The following is a 19,082-nucleotide window of genomic DNA, read 5'->3' on the forward strand; positions in this document are numbered from 1 at the left end:
CAACTTCCAGCACAGAGCTTCCATCGGAAAAGCATCAACATCGGAATGAAACAATGACATTAAGAACAAGAGCCTGTAACTAACAACTTGTTGAGTACAAATTAAAATACCTCATCAGGGTTTTCTGCAGTAATCCTGGCAGCAATCACATGACCCTTTGGTTTCTTGCAATCTGAAGTACTGGAATAATACATGAAAATATACATTAAAGATGCATTTTAATTAAATAATAATAATAAAGATTGTAATGAGAAAACATTAATCTGTTTTGCTATTCATTTGGGTGTACAGCTAATCATTAGGATTTCTTGATCATGCAATAAGGACTGCAGAGTATCCTCAAATGTAGCGGGCGTTTGATTTGAAAATATAGTTAGTGGCTATCAGCAATCAAACTACTCTTTGGCGAACTCATGGATACTTGTTTCACTTTTCGGAAATTGGGCTCCCTGTGCCCTTCTTATGCTTGTTGATATTCAAAGGATTCAAAGTATTTCGCTGGATTTCATATATTTTTTAAATACTCAATTTAGCAGGCAAAATGAGTAATAGTTCTTTTATTTTCCTTTTAACACTTTTGTTATTTTGTTGAGTTTGGAAGCAAATTCTGTGATGAATTAATTGTCTGAACTTCAATCACGAAAGACGACTTCAATGGAGTCAATGGAGTCAACTGAGTCAAGTATAGAGTATAATTGGAAGAAGATCTATTTGCAAACGCTTTCTCTGTTTTCAATTCAAAAGGCGGGCTGCGTGATTGACATGCAATAATAAACAGAAAAAAATCTAGGGGAATGACTTACTGGTCAAAATCAATGTTTTCACTGCCAAATGCTGACTTTCCATAAAGAACTCGAATTTCCTTAATTCGATGAAGTGGCAACCCCATGGCAACCTAAAAATAAATTAGACACATGCATTAATATTCACCTGCTATCCCATTCCATCTATCATTCCACGCATCCCTCTATCCATCCATTATCCATCCCCATCCATTCATCTATCTATTCATCCACTCATCCATCACCATCCATTCATCTATCTACTCATCCACTCATCCATCCATCCATCCATCCATCCTCCCATTCATCTATATACTCTTCCACTCATCCATCCACCCATTCATCTATCTACTCATCCACTCATCCATCCATCCATCCATCCTCCCATTCATCTTTCTTTTCATACACTCATCCATCCCTCCTTCCATTCATCTATCTACTCATCTGCTCATCCATCCATCCATCCATCCATCCTCCCATTCATCCATCCATCCATCCATCCATCCATCCATCCAACCTTCCATTCATCTATCTACTCATCCGCTCATCCATCCATCCATCCATCCTCCCATTCATCTATCTACTCATCCACTCATCCATCCTTCCATTCATCTATCTACTCATCCACTCATCCATCCAACCATCCATCCTCCCATCCATCTTTCTTTTCATACACTCATCCATCCCTCCTTCCATTCATCTATCTACTCATCCACTCATCCATCCATCCATCCTCCCATCCATCTTTCTCTTCATCCACTCATCCATCCCTCCTTCCATCCATCCATTCCTTCCTTCCTTCCATCTTTCCATTCACCCATCAATCCACTCACCTGCAGTTGGGCAGCTGGCAGATTGATATCAGCTATGTACTCTGTACATGGATGCTCAACCTAAATACAAAGCAGCAATACTTTACAATGTTTTCCAAATACTTTGGATTTTTAAATTATCATATTCTGTCAGTCATAAGAGTGAGTGGAGATTATTTGTCAAATAACCCACAATAATGCATGGCAAAACTTAGTGAATAACTATGTATCCAACTGGGTTAACATAATACATAGCTGAGGCACATCAAGATAAAACAATTATCCGACAGTAATTTGAATTTTTTTGTCTCTGACTTTTAATAACAGTTATTTTATCACAGTAATTTTTAAATCACATTCTGTATTATTATTATCATTTATTATTATCATTTATTATTATTATTATTTATCATTGTTATTACTATTATTTATTATTATTATCATTATTATTTATTACTATTATTATTACTATTATTATTATTATTTATTATTATTATTTATTATTATTATTATTTATTATTATTATTTATTATTTATTATTATTATCATTTATTAGTGTACCTGCAGTCTTGGGTTGAGCTCCAAGAAGTAATAGGTGTCCTCATCAGCATTATATAAATACTCAACAGTACCAGCACTGACATAACCCACCATCTTGGCTATTTTGACAGCATCCTAAATAAAATCACAACAAATTAGTCTAGTAATATATCCTATAGGAATACTCATTGTCACATTGTAGTAGTAAAGTAAGGGATGAGAATGACGACTGTTGTGATAATAGGTAAACAGCAATGAAGAGGAACATGAAGACCTGTAGGCTACCAGGGGAGGGGTGGGGCAAAACTCAGCTTCTTAAGCTCTGAATGACATTGCGCAAAAAGACAATGATGGCAGCATGTTACATTTATGTATAGAGTATGATTATTATTTATTCACAGGTCTTTCCCTTGGGCTTGCTGTGGCATACTCATTGGATATCTTAATTTGGGCTCCCTGTGACAGATTTTCAGTACCATTCATGAACTGCTTACTTCTTCCATTCTCCTGAAGGTATCACTTTTAGATACAGTAGCAGGGGCCTCTTCAATGATTTTTTGATGTCTCCTTTGAACTGAACAGTCTCTTCCAAAGAGAGATACTGCATTGCCGTATTCATCTGCAAGAAGTTGTACTTCCAAATGCCTTGCACTAAAATAAGAATAAGTCACACTTGTCATTTAGAAGAAATAAAAAACATGTATGCCATTATAACACACATTGGGATTAGCAAAAAAAAAACAAGACTGATAGAAAAAGAATAATGCATAGCGGAATGCTTCTCAACACTTCATAAGATTCTAACAATCCCCAAGTGCTTTATTGAACAACACAGAATTTATATAATGAAGTGTATTTTTTATATATTTCTTTTATAAGATACAAATTAGAATAGCCATTGGATACAAATGATAAAATAGAAAATGGAAGTGCATGCTCAGTGCTCTCTTAATGCACATGTTCCCAACCAATCAGATCCCAAGATTTATAGCAGTTTTTATCAACATTAATAAAACCATTTCTCAAAGAATTTCTAAGAAAAGGACTTACTTTTCAGCAACTTTCATTACAAAAATGGGTGAGCTTGGAACTTCTATTTGAACCTAAAGAAAAACAGAATTTAAAATATATAATTTCATAATCACAAAGAAACAATGTGTATTTCCAGAAATCATCCATACCCACCCCAGAGAGGAATTTGGAATTTCCGAAGAGTAGGGGTGTCAGAAAAAGAACAATAATTACAGAGTTTGTATGGAAGAAAATTGGAATTTCCGGGGGGTAGGGGGTGTCTTAAAAATTCCTCCATGCAGGGGGTATGGATAATTTTTGGAACTACACAATAACTATTTCCTAAGGCCCCAACAATTAATAATAGGATTTCCTTACAATTTGATTGTCATTTCTTTACACGTTTTTGATAGTTTTTTTTTTTTTTTTTTTGGAAATATTTCATTGCTTACCTGTCGAAAGAAATTAGTAAACTCATCGTCATTGCTGGCTTTACGAATGCCCTTTCCTCCTCCACCTTCTGATGCTTTGATCATAACAGGATATCCAATTGTTCTTGCACTCTAAAATAGTCAAACACATAACATTGAAGACAAGAATGCAAACAAGATTTATTTAGAGTAAACTGCAAGTTAATATAAATGTAGGGCTGAAATAAGTCACGGTCTGGTTGTACAAAGCCTGGATAGCACTATCCAATGGATGTAAATCTTATCCAGTGGATAAATTTATTAATAGATAACAGCATGGACTTATCCACTGGATAGCACTATCCAGGCTTCGTACAACCAGGCATTTGTTTTTGATCGTTATGTTAATTGCCAAACAGAAATCTATTGGACAACCCAACAAAGCAGAGTGACAAAACCTAATGTTGCAATGGGTGGCAAATATTACCATCAACATTGCAATAAACATTATATAAACATTACTTAAAAAACTTATTAATAATTCATGAAGAAAACACAATAGAAATCATGACCATGAAGGTGATTTTATATTTGATATAGACTCGTCTTCATTTGCATAAACTTTAACTTGGATTTTCTCTATCAAACTTGGTTCATTTCGTAAATAATTCTGTACAATATGAGAACATACATCATGAGTTTTCTAAGCCGTTTAATAAACTCGCAGATCGTGTTTTATCGGGTCTAAAACCACTCGGCTACGTCTCGTGTTTTATACCCGATAAAACACTCCTGCTCGTTTATTAAACAGTACATAATCAACTCTTGTTATTGTGGAATCTCGCTATTGCAGTCCAGAGGATGTCCGCTACAACAAGAGTGGACTGTCCAAAAAAGCTATTGTACCTTAAGTCCCTCATTGCTGTCCTGCACACAACCTTTCCTGTAGATATGCTCGGGTACTGTTACTACTATTCCATTCTCTAAATCACTGTCTCGAAGTTGAATCCCTGCAACAAATGATTAATTACAAACTTTATTTAAATAATTTCATTTGGTTTGTGGAATTCAATAAAAAAAATTTAAAGGAATTTGTGATGTTTTTAAGTACACGTATCTTTCATTCATTCAAATTGATATATCTGGTTCTTGTACTTACCACTACCACTCCATGGGAGAGTTGGTATTCCCACTGTCTGAGCTACTATTGATGATGCTATTTTGTCTCCAAGAGCCCACATTGCAGATTCTGGAGGTCCTGTTAAATGAAAAATAGACAAGAGAGTTAATATTGATCCTTTATCGTGGTTCAGGGAATCCCCTTATTCTGGTTCAGGGAATCCTCTTTTTGATATTCTAGGGAATCCCCCTACATTGGTTCAGGGAATTCCCTTATGTTACAGGGAATCCCCCTTAATTGATTCAGGTGATATCCTTTTTGGCATTTCAAGGAATCCCCCTATATTGGTTCAGGGAATCCCCTTGTGAAGTTACAGGGAATCACCTTTTAAGGGGAACAAAACCTACCTATGAAAGTAATGTCATTTTTTGCAAGCAGTTCTGGTAATTTTGGGTTCTCCGATGCATGCCCCCAGCCAGCCCACACAGCCTGGAGAGAAAATCAAAACAATTAATAGGTCACTTGCATTATAGAGTCATTTACTACCTCTACCAGAATCCCTTGAACACTTTCTTTTGTTGAGTTATTTCTCTTAATGATTAAAATGATGCCATCATGAAAATAACCTATTTAACTGCAGAGAAAAAAATCATTCAAAGAATCTTTACAATTTTTACACCTATCACTGAAAGGTATTCTATTTGATAGTATTGTAATGTTCTAGATTGCTTATTTGTTCCCCAGATAATTGGGCGTAATGGGCTCTTATTCATTTGACCCTACTATAAACGTTTTTAGTGAAGTTAGGGCCTTACCTGGACTGGTAATCTCTTAGCTATGTCCAAAATCAGCTCAACATTAGCATAGTTGTGGTTATTTGTACCCCCTGGTACTGGGACATAATGGTCTGCCATCTTTATGAACTCTGCATTAGCCTGCAGGCAAATGGAATACAGGTTCACAGTTACAGAACATATTTCTGCAAGCCACATATCTCTTCCAAGATAGCAAACATAGTGCAATGTCACATAGTTTAGTGCAAACCTCTTTCCTTATGTATGGTTTTGTTTGAACCAAAGCTAGACTATAATCAATCCAGTTTATCAAACTCAGAAAAGGTCGACGCAACTGCCCTGTGTTTCAAAAATCACTTAGTATTTTTGCACTTACCCTCAAGTCCTCAGGTGTTACCATGGTGACAAATTTTATAGCTTTCTCATCCCCAATCATTTCATAAGCCCAACGGCGAATAGAACGCATACATTTTACTGCTGCAATACCATTGTTTGCTATCAAAACCTGAAATATTAAAAAAGTGAATTATGAATTTTAGGCATGCATGTTATAAATTCATAAATTTTATAAATGAATGCCAATTTATCTGACACTGTACTGTAATAATTGAGACTATTAAATAGAAGGATCTCAGACCCGGGGGGGTACTACCTCCCCAACTTGGGTAGGGGTGTGCCGCCAGGACCTCTAAACCCTGACCCTATCCCAGACCTAAAATTTTGATTTTACGTACCCTACCCCAGACTAAAACTAAGAATTGTACACCCTATCCCAGACTAAGCCCGGTTAGTCAATAGATTGCAATCAATATTTGCTAACGTTTTTATTGTTTTTGTGCCGTCAGAAAGCGTAGTCTATTCGCCAGACAAAAACGACCAAATCGTAACCCTATCCCAGACAAAATGCCAAAAAAATGATACCCTACCCCAGACCCAAAAGCCGAAAAACCATACCCTATAGGGCGACACATACCCGTATAGCCAATATAGTGGTGTACCCCCCCCCCCCCCGGGATCTCAGAGTGGGAACTAGAGGTTGATGTTGTCATTAGTCAGAATAGCTACAGTAAACAAACCTTTTCAATCACTCTTGTCCCTCCAAATCGTCTGACAAACTCAGCTGGAGTGACGACCTAAAATTCAAAAATCAACATGCTTGTCAAAAGATAGACCTCTCCTTGAGTATAATGTTTTCCCATTTCGAAACAAGTTTCATTCTCTTGAAAATAATATTTTTGTTTCAGTTGTATACATGAATATCCACATGTCTTTTATATAATATACAACCATTAGTAAAGTAATACTAGTGAAGAATGACGTACACATGCATGGTTTGAAATGGGCAAAAATATTATGCCCAAGCTAAAGAGGTATATCATATATTTGGAAATTAGGCTGCTTGGCTTTAATTTTATCAAAGAAATGAAAAGCAATCAAGTTGCATAGCCAGTAAATCTCATGTAAGCATAGTTCCTGTATAACAAAATATGTAGTAGACCAATACAAGTGAGAAAATGAGCCCCAAACCAAACCAACACCACTGAGACAAAAAATAATATTCTGAGTATTAAATGGCATTCAAACCTACAATGATAGGCTACCAGCTGAACATCAAGGCAAGAATCATGGAAACATAATAACCATGCAATAACCAAAGTTCATCAAATCATGTTATGTGCTTTTAGTAAAATTTAAGTTTCAACATGACACTTCTTTTTATTCTCATATGGCATATATGTTATTGTTTATAATAGCTGGAACAGATATACAAAGCAGAATGAGAATAGCATATTAGTGTCATTATAATTAATACTATCACTTTATGTTAGACAACTTAGATATTTCCAGGAATGCATGACTAAATGAAAAACAACTTTAAACTTTCATTATTTCATTGTATTTCTTCTTCACATCAAATATGTCTAAATTCTGAGGTCAATCTAATTAGGAGAGGCAAATTGTAAAAACATATATATAATTTATATTGCATCTTGGAATTTTATTATTTAGCTAGAATGGATAATATACAAAACAGCATTATGCAACAAAGAGTAACATGCTGATAAATCACTTTGACAATGAATCAGTTCAGGTAAAGGTCCATGAGGGAAGGCTCTGCTGCATGGCAAATAAACTTTAACATGCTTTGAATCTTGAAGTTGAAAGTATCTTATAAGGTAAAAATAGTATTTCGAAAAAGGTTTTGGATATGGTATTAGTAATCCAGCACTTTTTTTAAATAAAGGAAGTCCTAATTTTTTTGCCATCCAGTAACAATCATGTGATTATTTCCTGCAAATGGTCTATTGTTTGCCCAAAAACTGCAGTAATTAAAAGTGAAACACCAGATGTTTGGAAAAATGTCTGGTCACACAAAAATAAAACAATAGGTAACCTAAGTCGTTGATCTTAAACATCACGTCCAACTTTTTCCAGACAATTGAATAGTCTGGTGTTCTGGTATTTGTCAATCAAACCAATGGGATCTTGGAAGATAACAGTCACATGACCGTTACCAAATTTTGCATTTTTTAGCTTTTTTAAAATTAAAAAAAATTTCTGTTCCCCCTTTGAACATCATTGCACCACTACAAACAGATTCCACTATTGCATTTGCCTAATTCTTTTAGTGACTCCCAAGGCAGGTAAAACATATGCATTTAAGAAAGAGAATTTGAAAATGGTTCTGATGGTAGTGGTGCAAAGATGTAATGAAGGATAGGCAATTGTACATGCCTGTTGTATGGGCATATCTTGTTGTACAAATCTTGTTTTTACCTAAAATACATAGTCGTATTTCAAAGTGTTGATTGTCATAATGCTTTCATTCAATCGTAAGCTAAACCCAATCATACATTTGATATACCATTCTGGTAATTCTGGCGTGTGGGAGTGCAAGTGTAGTGCAATGACAAAACAATAGAATATCTATTCATTTTCTATCTGTCTTCAGACAGAGTTTGACAGTAACATCGTATCTAGATTCAATTGCACTTATGAACTTACGTTAAATTCTTTTCCAGGATTGGAGTTGCGATCGATCTTCATATGTATTCCTATGCCATCTTCACTGAGATCAGAGTCTTCCGAGGTGGACATTTTCCTGGCTTGCATCATAAAATACACAATAAGTTGACTAAAAGGCCATGAGCTCTAGCAACCTCGATAAATAAGGCTAAACGTACAAATATCTAAAATTGCAAATATCATTTACGAAACAAATCTAAAATATTTGGGTAATTTTTTGTTGAGAACATTATAATTAGATGTCAAATGTACAAAATGACCTCGGCCTTATTCTGTTGTTGTACGCTGCAAAGCGGCAGTAAAAAATAGTGAGCTCGAATTTTAGAAAATACAATACTCAAAATGTAGTTTAATAGGAAAGCTAAAAGTCAAGCAAAATCGAGGGGTTTTTGACAAGTATTTTTTACCTTGATCTAGGTTTTGTCTTGGTAGATAATCAGGTGATGTCTTACGACTTCTAACTCAACCAGGTTACACAATAATACCCCCTAGAATACATTTGCACGTGCAACACAGGAAACCCAAAACACGGTTGCAGTCCTTTCCATCAGTCTTTTCAAATAAGCTTTGTGTTTACTTCGCCTTTTCTAAGATATCGCAGTTTACTGGGAAAGGGAAGGTCTTAAAGCGGTTTTCGTATGAGTGGCATGCATAAAGTACTACCTACACGGTAAAATGGTATTATTTTGAATGTGTTCCTAGCCTGCGTAGCCTGGGGCCTGAGGAGAGAAGAGAAAGAGGGCAAAAAGAGGGCCGGCTACTCAGGTTAATGTGTTCCCATTGTCGTCCAGTAATTCATCCAATCATAACGCGTAGTTCCCGGGGGGGGATGGGGGGTACTCCCCTATATTCGCTATACGGGTACGTTCTAGAAGGCACATTTGTAAAAAAACTTGCACATTTGTAATAAACTGTGAATTTTGGACCCATTTGTAATAAACTTGCACATTTGTAATAAACTTGCGCATTTGTAATAAACTTGCACATTTGTAATAAACTTGCACATTTGTAATAAACTTGCACATTTGTAATAAACTTGCACATTTGTAATAAACTTGCACATTTGTAATAAACTTGCACATTTGTAATAAACTTGCACATTTGTAATAAACTTGCACATTTGTAATAAACTTGCACATTTGTAATAAACTTGCACATTTGTAATAAACTTGCACATTTGTAATAAACTTGCACATTTGTAATAAACTTGCACATTTGTAATAAACTTGCACATTTGTAATAAACTTGCACATTTGTAATAAACTTGCACATTTGTAATAAACTTGCACATTTGTAATAAACTTGCACATTTGTAATAAACTTGCACATTTGTAATAAACTTGCACATTTGTAATAAACTTGCACATTTGTAATAAACTTGCACATTTGTAATAAACTTGCACATTTGTAATAAACTGTGAATTTTGGACCCATTTGTAATAAACTTGCACATTTGTAATAAACTTGCGCATTTGTAATAAACTTGCACATTTGTAATAAACTTGCACATTTGTAATAAACTTGCACATTTGTAATAAACTTGCACATTTGTAATAAACTTGCACATTTGTAATAAACTTGCACATTTGTAATAAACTTGCACATTTGTAATAAACTTGCACATTTGTAATAAACTTGCACATTTGTAATAAACTTGCACATTTGTAATAAACTTGCACATTTGTAATAAACTTGCACATTTGTAATAAACTTGCACATTTGTAATAAAGTGGAACATAAAAGTGTATTTTTACAACTTTATTCATAGATAGGATTAATATAATCAATCCTTTTGTTCCAAAATAACCTGTAAATCAAAATTAAAGTATGATGTCATATGAGTCACGTGTTCACTGCTGCTAAAGTAATTTGTCACATTTATTAAATAATCTATGTAAACAGCTTTAAGTCATAACCTTGAGTTAAGCCTTTGTTGGTACTGACGACCGTGACGTTTCGAACACGCACATTCTAAATTACACCTTTTGCTGTTCATTAACCGCAAAGGAATATTCATTCAAGCGAAAAAGCATTATCATTAGCGCGAAGAGGCACACAATAACGCGAACGGAGTTTCAAGAGCGCGATGGAACATTCATTAAGGAATTTAGCATAACATTGGACAATCATGAATATGTTTGTGCAGGTTCATTAGCGTTTTCGAAGTTTCATTAGCGCCTTTGTGCAATCAATAGACAAAACCACACATTCAATAACGGTTTTTGGACATTCATTAGCGCAATACATTATTACTTTACTTTTTACACGGGAATTGTAGGATTTTAGCTTTCTTTACATTTTTTACAACCCATGAATATAATCGTTCTTTACAAAGAAAACATGGCGTTAGGTATTGAAGAAAGAAGTGTATTTATCCTTGAATTGCTTCTCTATTCATACATCTGGGAAGATAGGTTTGCATGTGGTTGTACCACTGCATGCATTTTTGTTGCGTGATAACATTTATGTTTCTTGTAGTCGCTCTAAGAAGCAATCTTTTTCTTAGCTCTCCGAGTGGAATGCCTTGCCTTCTAGCTAAAATCCTACAATTCCCGTGTAAAAAGTAAAGTAATAATGTATTGCGCTAATGAATGTCCAAAAACCGTTATTGAATGTGTGGTTTTGTCTATTGATTGCACAAAGGCGCTAATGAAACTTCGAAAACGCTAATGAACCTGCACAAACATATTCATGATTGTCCAATGTTATGCTAAATTCCTTAATGAATGTTCCATCGCGCTCTTGAAACTCCGTTCGCGTTATTGTGTGCCTCTTCGCGCTAATGATAATGCTTTTTCGCTTGAATGAATATTCCTTTGCGGTTAATGAACAGCAAAAGGTGTATTCTATCTTTGTGATGGCTAATTTGCTGTCTACAGGGGCCGAAATAGTCTCCCTCGCATCCGTTTTTAGTGTCGGTCGTCACGCAACGCTCCGTGACGACCGACAATAAAAACGGATGCGAGGGAGACTAGGGCCGAAACAGTAGGGGTGCTAGCAACCGCCGAAGGCGATTGCATGGTAGGGGGACCCGGTGGCATGCTCCCCCGGAAAATTTTACAATCTTAAACTCTCCAGATGCGCTTTCCAGCGTTCTGAGGCAGTATTTTAGCACAAACAATCCTATTCTCTTATCTTTGTGTCTATGCGTGTTGCAGCACGATTTTGATTTTTTTTAATTTTCAATTTTTCTTTGTAAACAATTATTATGCACTTTTTAAGGCTGCAATTTGTGCCATCTTTCAAGCGTTTGTATTTTCCTGTTAGGCTAGCAACGCTTTTCTGTCTTGCGCAGTACGCCGCACGATCTGCTAAAGAACACTCGCCACGTACTTGTCGTGATTCTGTTTCTTAATAGTGAGTCTCATTTGTTTATATCTTTCAGAATCTGATTTGATTTTTTCAAATTTACTATCGCGCGCTTTTGCCTGGACTTTCAACCGTTGTTCTCGAAGATCGGCTGACTGTCTTTCACTGACCAATCTGTTGTGATGGGCTTCATATCGTTTTTGCTCGCGTTCCTTCAGACCATCCTGAAATGAAAAAGAAAATTTAGCAAGCCTTCAATATGTAGCCTCCTACGAAGACGTTTTTTGGGACGTCATGCAATGTTTCTCGACTTTGCTCGATGACGTGACCCTAAGAACGTTGGCGCAGCCCATGAACAGCGCGCGGGAGGTTATTAATCTGGTCAATCTGGGGCGTGTTAGACATCGTGAACCTAAGACACGCGGCACGGTACGAATTTGACGAAATATTTTGGACCACAAACACCACGTCAAATAATTTACTAACTTTCTTTAAGCGTCAATTTGAAATTTTAATTACTCTTATTCTTCGTTTGCACATTACGTTATCGCGGCCATGTTGGTACCATTTATCAAAAGATTTCTCATTAGCATCCATTGTTAACGGTCTCACAATGGCCGCCATGTTTTTGTCTTTTAACTCTCTTGGAAATGCTTGCAACCCATCAATATATCACAATTATCTAATTATTATTTTTATAGTTTTTCTATTACAATTTATAATCTTTCTATCATCATCATTTTTAGGCTAATATACAGTTTTTCTAGGAGGACCCTCTTGTAAACCACTTATCCTATCCTATTTTATCCTGGTATCCTCAATAAAGATTATTTCTTTAAATCTAACCAAACTAACCTCTCTTTGTTGGTTGTATTCTTGAGCGGCTTTTTCGAAGCTTTGCTCCATCTTCTGATGCTGATGTGTTCGATTTTTCATCGCGGCCCTGCGTTCGCCTTCCCGCGTTTCGGCCTGCGATTCCTTATTAGCTTCATTTTCGCGCGCTTTTTGGCTGCTTTGTTTTTGAAACTCGAATTTTGCTGATCTTTTCATGTCTTTTCTCCCTACGTCTTCAGCTATTCGGTTATTACGTTCAAGGGTTTTGTTTCTAAAATATAGGAACGGAAATGAAAAAAATTATTTCCAATGTCATCGCTTTTTTAGCTTTCCCTCCCTCCGCAAAAAAATATTAACTTTCAAATTCCAATAATGACAAAGACTAGTGGTTACTAGTTGGGACTGCATTGGTGTCTTACAACAAGTGAGTAAAAAGAAAACTGGAACTGTATTGACATTTTAAAATTCGTCACGCATCCAGGGCCACAGATCTCTAAGTCGCTTAACTATTATCCTTGCAAAACAAGTAAATTTCTTTTCGTGGATACATAATTCTTTCGCTCGTTTATTTTATGTTATGTATCTCCAAACTCAACCAACCCCTAGGTACCTCTGGTTTTCAAGTCTTTCTGATTCTTTCGTTTCTTTCTCGATGACATCTTTCCTTATTCTTTCATTGTACTGCTCAGCAACATGCCTTTTTCTCTCAATCTTTTGTTTTCCTTTCAATACTGCGCCCCTGTCGGCTTCACCAAGACCATCTTCCCAGCACGTTGATCTCTTAACAGTAATATTACCAACATTGTCTGGACTCCAATTTGGATTAGCTCCTGCTACAAACTTACGATCTGCAAAGAAAAATAATATCGATCAGCCAATGTAATGGCCCTTGACGGAGAATTCAGTCTTGGCCGTAAAAAAAAAAGATTTTTTTTAAACAAGATAAAAGCAAAAATAGAATTCACCCATGGTATCAGAGTAAACGTTCATAAGCATTAACGTCTAACGATGTGGTAGTTGGTAGAGTACAAATACTAAAGGTGTGCAATAGTTATCACTATTTATTAGTAAATGAGAGCACATTGCATGCGCGCGCACTTCCTGTTGCTTCATTCCTATCTATTATTGTAATTTGTATTTTATAAAAGAAATAAAAAACTTGCTTGCTGTGCTGTGTGCAGTCATAAAGCACTTGGGGATTGGCAGAACACTCGAGAAGTGTCCAGAAGCACTCCGCTACGCGTCGTGCTTCTCCTAACACTTCTCTCGTGTTCTGCCAACATGCGTACTTTATGACAGCACACAGCACGCGCGCGCATTTTCTATTTCTTCAGTAAAATCTGTGTCTGCGACTGAGCTGCACGCTGAAATTCTCTACCGTCAATCAAACCTAATCAGTCGGTACCTTCCATATTTTTGACTGGCGGCAACGAAAAAACAAATTTCAGCGTGCAACTCAGAGACGCAGAGTTCTCATGTTTATGAAAATTGTAGTAAATAAACAAAAAAAGTACGAGAATAATTATATTCTGGTTCTGCAGCTTACCTGCCGCGGGTGGAAAAGGAACACCAGTTGAAGACTTGTACTCGTGATGCTTTAGACGTGGTTCAGTTTGTTCTCTGCTTGGTTTCTGTTCTTCTAGAGAATGTCCACGGTAAGGATGCCATGATACTGATGAAAACTTTTTATCTGGCAGAGAAATATCACAAATAAATGTTTTCTTCGTTTTGTTACTGAATTGCATCGCGCTTATCTTTTTGTTAGGAAGGGGAACTATTTCTGATTGAATTTGGGGAAGAAATTCTCCTACTTCAACGTATAATGATCAAAAATAATAGAAAATGCCACAGGAAAAGATAATAATCATTATCTCATTAGACAGCGCGCAGCTATTGGGGAAACCATTTTACAGTAATGTCTTCTGTTAAGCTGATTTTTTAAAGCAATAGTTTGGAGGCTTTTACTGTGATCTTCTCTAAGTAAAAGGTCATTTTTTTAAATGCGCTCGATAACTTTGGATATTTCCTAAAAAACCTAAACATCCTAAACAAAGAAACCGGTCTCTTTACTACACATCCATAAATTAACTAAAAAAGCCTTCCATACTTGTCCAGTTTATTTGATTCCAACAATACAGGCTACAAATTTGTCGGAAGCCTCTCACTCATTCGTAATCCACTCTACATCCTACCTGTACCACTTGGAAACGCTACACCATCGACTGTTTGGTATTCCTGATGGCTCGGTCTTGGTACCTTGTCATCCTTTGCTTCAGCCGGTTTGGATAACATCGTGTCGCGAAACCTGGGAGGCCTTGGGGCGACTCCCGAGCTCCATGTTCGCCAGCGCTTCTTTTCCTCTGGCTTTCCACCAGCTTTAGCCACTGGTACACCTACTTGTACGGTACGACCAACGTACTTGTTAAAATCTGTTGGCATATGATGTTTTGAAATCAATGACGTAAAGCTCAGATGAAATGTGGGCAGAGAAAGCGATTTATCAGTTTAAACCTAGTTCTCTAAGCGACGCAAGCATAAGCATAAGCGCAAGCCGCCAATGCAAGAAAAACAAAATCTTTCGTTCTCTTGCGCTCTCGTCTCTTCTTTTCATTGTGAGAACATGCACTATCTTAGATGTGAGATTGCTTGCGTCGGCTTGTTTCACTTGTAAATGAACCAGGCTTAAGGGATACGTTTTCGCAGATTTTGAAGCCGTTACCACTGTTCATATTGCTAGGATTGAGATACGACGGGGCAATCGGGCAGTATTTGCCCATAACAACTAATTTTTTAACAAAAAAAAAAAAATAGGGCGTTCGTAAGATTAAAGCATTTTAAAAACAAACCTCTTTCTTCTGTACCAATGCCAACATCAGTTTTCTCTACTTTTTCTTTAAAGGGAATTGTTTCGCGGTCTGCATACGATCGATAATACCTGTCCTCGATCTCAACTTCTCCACTGTCTTCAAATTGAACACTTTTTCCTGACATACCCATCCGATCTAAAACTCCACTCTCATTGGCTCGCTCAGTTTTTCTCTTCATGCGCATGTCACCTAATAAATGGCTATTCCTCTGGAGCTGATATTCAATCTTTGCTTTGAGTAACGCATCACTGTCTTCTAGGACGGGTTTTTTACTTGCTTTTGGCGGTGAAAATCGTCGTTCCCAAGTAGTTTCAGGAGGAGGTGAAATACCATTGTAATCTGGTGTCGTGGTTTTTGAAGCTAGTCGTATTTGCCTCCTTTGACTTTCTGGTAGCTGGAGTTCTGTGACTAATCTGTTGAATACCTTTAGTGGTATGCGTACAGAAACACCAGGGGCCACCTCCTTCGTCTCGCCGTTGAAAAACGCCACTAAAAGGTTACCACCATCAATTTGCTCAAAGCCTGGAAAACAACACTTGATTAAAATCTTATACAGGTTTTTTTTAAAAGACATATTTTTAAAAGACATATTTTTGACCAATGTGCAAAAGATCAAAGTGCATTGCATATTTTTGGTTTCGACTCAGACACCAGCGAACCAATCACCATCGTAGCAGTTTTCCCAGTGGAAATAAAACCTTGTCCCATAGTCAAATAGGACGTTTGCATGATGGCGTCATTTGACTCCCACTTCCATAATGCTTCGCGAATTTTCTTTCTTATTCAAACTTGTATTTCCCTATGAGAATAGTAAGACAATTGGTGCTAATTAACTGAATAAAAGAAAGTGTGCAAGGGAGTCTGGTAGTAGAGGTCAGTGACGCCATCATGCAAACGTCCTATTTGAAAACAAAAGCAGTATCTGTTTTAAGAGTACTACAAGCATTACGAGGTGTTTTTTTTTTCTTTCTTTCTTTTCACGAGACTGTGAACCTTTAATTAATTTTCCGAGACCAGGGCCCGGTTGTACGAAGTCTGGATAGCGCTATCCGGCGGATAAATCCTTATCCAGTGGATAAGTCGATGCTGTTATCCAATGAATTTATCCACTGGATAAGATTTATCCGTCGGATAGCGCTATCCAGACTTCGTACAACCGGGCCCAGAGCTTTAAATTCTGAGATATATTTGAATAGATTGTTCAGCTTGTGGGACCTAGCAATGGTAACTAACGGGGAGTCAGAAATAAAAATTATGGGGATCATAGGTTAGCATGCCTTTGTTGACTCTCTTTCTAAATATCTGGGAATTGAATGAACATCATACTTCATACATCATCTACAACAGTTTCAGGTCCATAATGACCATCTAGTTGCTTAATGGTCATTATGTGCAGATTGGAATGCATTCCAAACTGGAATAATGAGGGAGTTACGTTGAGAGCCTTTGTAAATGCCTTCAATTTACCTGGTGGTGAGGGCTGGTCCTCTCTTCTGTCAACACCATCGAGAACAGTCCCAGGTCCATAGCGACCATCTGGTTGCCATGGAGCTAGTACTTTATCTCCAATACATACAGGCTGTCTTATTGCATCTTTTATGGCAATGCAGTCAAATAATGGTGTCTCTTGGACAAATGGTTGCTTAAGAGCTGGACACTTGTGGAAATCCAGGATAAAATTCTCATTGGTAGCCTGATGATATTCAATGATCAATGAGAAAATGTGGTTAATTGAATGAAGTGAGTGAGTATTTCAAGGGAGTGCCAAGGGCGGATCCAGGGGGGCAGAATGGGGCTGAAGCCCCCCTTCAGCAGAAAAAAACAAAAAAACAAAACTGAAGTATTAGATACTTTTTTTATTGTTTTCCATTGTGTTGACAGAAGAAACTCAATTAGCCCCCCCCCCCCCCCCCCCAAAATTTTGGATGGATCCGCCCTTGAGTGCATTGGTAGATATACAGGAAATGAGGTTTTAATGGTTTAAGAGTTTAGATTTTGTATCTATTTCAGTTTCTGGCCAGAGAATGAGATAAACCTTAGAATAAACTGAGGGGGATTGGGCATTGCTCCTAGAGACTTTCGCAAAGGTCTACTGGGAGAAAGATTTCTTAGGAGTTAAGCAAGGTATCAGAAATGGGTGGGGGGGAGGGATTTGGACAATGGACCATTTCCCAACCAATATACATGCGTGTGTAGCATCTTTAGAGTTTACCCTTAATAACAACAGATCACAGTAAAAACTAGGGGGGGGGGGGGGTGAGGTGCAGTCTCCCCTCACACTATACCACTAATATGTGTGTGACATCACTAGCACTGGGTTAGGCTTCACGAATTTGCAACGTCCCCTGTGATTGGTTAGGTTTAGGGGCGGGGTTGGGGAAAGGTCATTGTTTTCTATTGTTCTACATGTGTGCCCTCCAATAGGATCACATCTTGCAAGTTAGTGAAGGACGACCCCTAGCACTGCATACAGCATACCTGTTCCTTGACAGTGGCCAAGTAGAACAAACCATCAGCTTCTCTCCTTGCTAAAAATGTAGTCCCCTTTATGATAGATGCAGCTACTGGTACTGAGCTAACCGCCCTTGAAACAAACTGTGAAAGTCCTCTCGAAGCTAAAACAGAGTCGGCATAATCTAATATCTTGGAATACCCCCTAGGTTTATCAAACCGATAGTGAGTGTTCTGTACATATGGGATAGGGACTGGACCATGTGGTGCGTGTAAAATCCTTACACTGTTTAGAGGATCATAACTAGAAGAGACCAATCCTGTACTAGGGGAAGCAGAGGAAGGCCTTTCGTGTATGTGGTCTAAAAAACTCCCCTCATAATTTCTACTATACTGAGTTTTTTCATTGTAAACTGGAGTGACTTTCTTTATAGCTCCAGTGAGTGTCAAGCTTATAATATGTAAAGATCCTTTCGTTTCTCGTGCAAGGCTTTCAAGGAACTCCATTGCTGCAGGATCAGAATGCATTCCCGTTATGTACGTCGCATGTACAGGTCTTCCTTTGTGTACTCTATGGATATTTTCTAGTATTACAGAAGTTCTTTGATCAGGTAAGCCGTCAGTAACTAGATAAATGGCATCAAGGCCATCATCTTCGTAAGCTTGTAGCAATGCTTCCATCGTATTGGTGCTTGTACCACATTTTAACCCATGGATCCATTGACTCGCAGAGCTCACTGTCCTTGGCGTACACCGAACTAAACGATCAGCCCATTTGCTAACATTTTCATCAAAACTTATAACATTAAACATGGTATCTCTCCCTGAGGTTGATCGCGATATCAGAGTCTCTAGTAAATGTTCTTTAACAACATCTAAGCTATGATACATAGAGCCTGATGTATCAATCAGAAAAGCGATGTTTTTCTCACAGACATTCCCGAAAATCGTAGGCCGACCTTTGGCAGGCGAAATCGTAGACGAACTCACCATTTTTTCAGCAGTATTTCTCTGTATTTGAGTTTTAAAAGGACTAGAATTCTTTAGTGCTGCTTCGGTAGACTCGGTAAAGATGTTCGATCAGATTTATCAATACAAGCTTTGGTTACTTGGTTACAAGATCAA

The 19,082-nt window shown here is 37.3% G+C and overlaps 2 protein-coding genes across 3 annotated transcripts in view; both read right to left on the bottom strand.

The window, feature by feature from the left end:
• Window positions 1-8,979, bottom strand: part of LOC116308041 (acetyl-CoA carboxylase) — a 45,541-nt gene extending 36,562 nt beyond the window's left edge. Inside the window, exons 1-15 of one of the 2 annotated variants that reach the window (XM_089031504.1) lie at window positions 8,904-8,979; window positions 8,476-8,576; window positions 6,546-6,602; window positions 5,846-5,974; window positions 5,491-5,610; window positions 5,083-5,164; window positions 4,715-4,813; window positions 4,462-4,565; window positions 3,598-3,708; window positions 3,185-3,237; window positions 2,629-2,785; window positions 2,156-2,269; window positions 1,616-1,675; window positions 804-895; window positions 111-180 (exon numbers count right to left, since the gene is read on the bottom strand). In XM_089031504.1, coding sequence (XP_088887630.1) covers window positions 111-180; window positions 804-895; window positions 1,616-1,675; window positions 2,156-2,269; window positions 2,629-2,785; window positions 3,185-3,237; window positions 3,598-3,708; window positions 4,462-4,565; window positions 4,715-4,813; window positions 5,083-5,164; window positions 5,491-5,610; window positions 5,846-5,974; window positions 6,546-6,602; window positions 8,476-8,568 — 1,341 coding nt within the window. In that variant the 5' untranslated portion in view covers window positions 8,569-8,576; window positions 8,904-8,979. The remainder of the gene's footprint in view (window positions 1-110; window positions 181-803; window positions 896-1,615; window positions 1,676-2,155; window positions 2,270-2,628; window positions 2,786-3,184; window positions 3,238-3,597; window positions 3,709-4,461; window positions 4,566-4,714; window positions 4,814-5,082; window positions 5,165-5,490; window positions 5,611-5,845; window positions 5,975-6,545; window positions 6,603-8,475; window positions 8,577-8,903) is intronic. The other variant, XM_089031505.1, reaches the window with a different exon arrangement.
• A 1,711-nt stretch (window positions 8,980-10,690) lies between these two features.
• Window positions 10,691-19,030, bottom strand: LOC116304239 (uncharacterized). Its single transcript, XM_031713946.2, has 8 exons — window positions 17,985-19,030; window positions 16,974-17,199; window positions 15,486-16,028; window positions 14,832-15,068; window positions 14,186-14,329; window positions 13,250-13,487; window positions 12,661-12,910; window positions 10,691-12,029 (listed from the first exon to the last, which is right to left on the bottom strand). Exons 1-8 carry the CDS (start codon window positions 18,948-18,950, stop codon window positions 11,808-11,810), a joined length of 2,826 nt encoding a protein of 941 aa, XP_031569806.2. The 5' UTR covers window positions 18,951-19,030; the 3' UTR covers window positions 10,691-11,807.
• Window positions 19,031-19,082: the final 52 nt, after the last annotated feature.

Source organism: Actinia tenebrosa, unplaced genomic scaffold (genome assembly GCF_029948245.1).
Source record: "Actinia tenebrosa isolate PJP-AT-01 unplaced genomic scaffold, QUT_ActTen_1.0 PGA_scaffold16__25_contigs__length_10494907, whole genome shotgun sequence".
In the NCBI taxonomy this organism is placed as follows: Eukaryota; Metazoa; Cnidaria; class Anthozoa; order Actiniaria; family Actiniidae; genus Actinia; species Actinia tenebrosa.

Coding starts and splice junctions, on each gene's coding strand:
- LOC116304239 (XM_031713946.2), bottom strand. CDS start 18,950: ATGGTGAGTTCGTCTACGATTTCGCCTGCCAAAGGTCGGCCTACGATT. Junction 13,488..14,185: donor TCCTTTTCCACCCGCGGCAG/GTAAGCTGCAGA, acceptor TTTTCTTTGCAG/ATCGTAAGTTTGTAGCAGGA. Junction 12,911..13,249: donor GAAAGACTTGAAAACCAGAG/GTACCTAGGGGT, acceptor CCTATATTTTAG/AAACAAAACCCTTGAACGTA.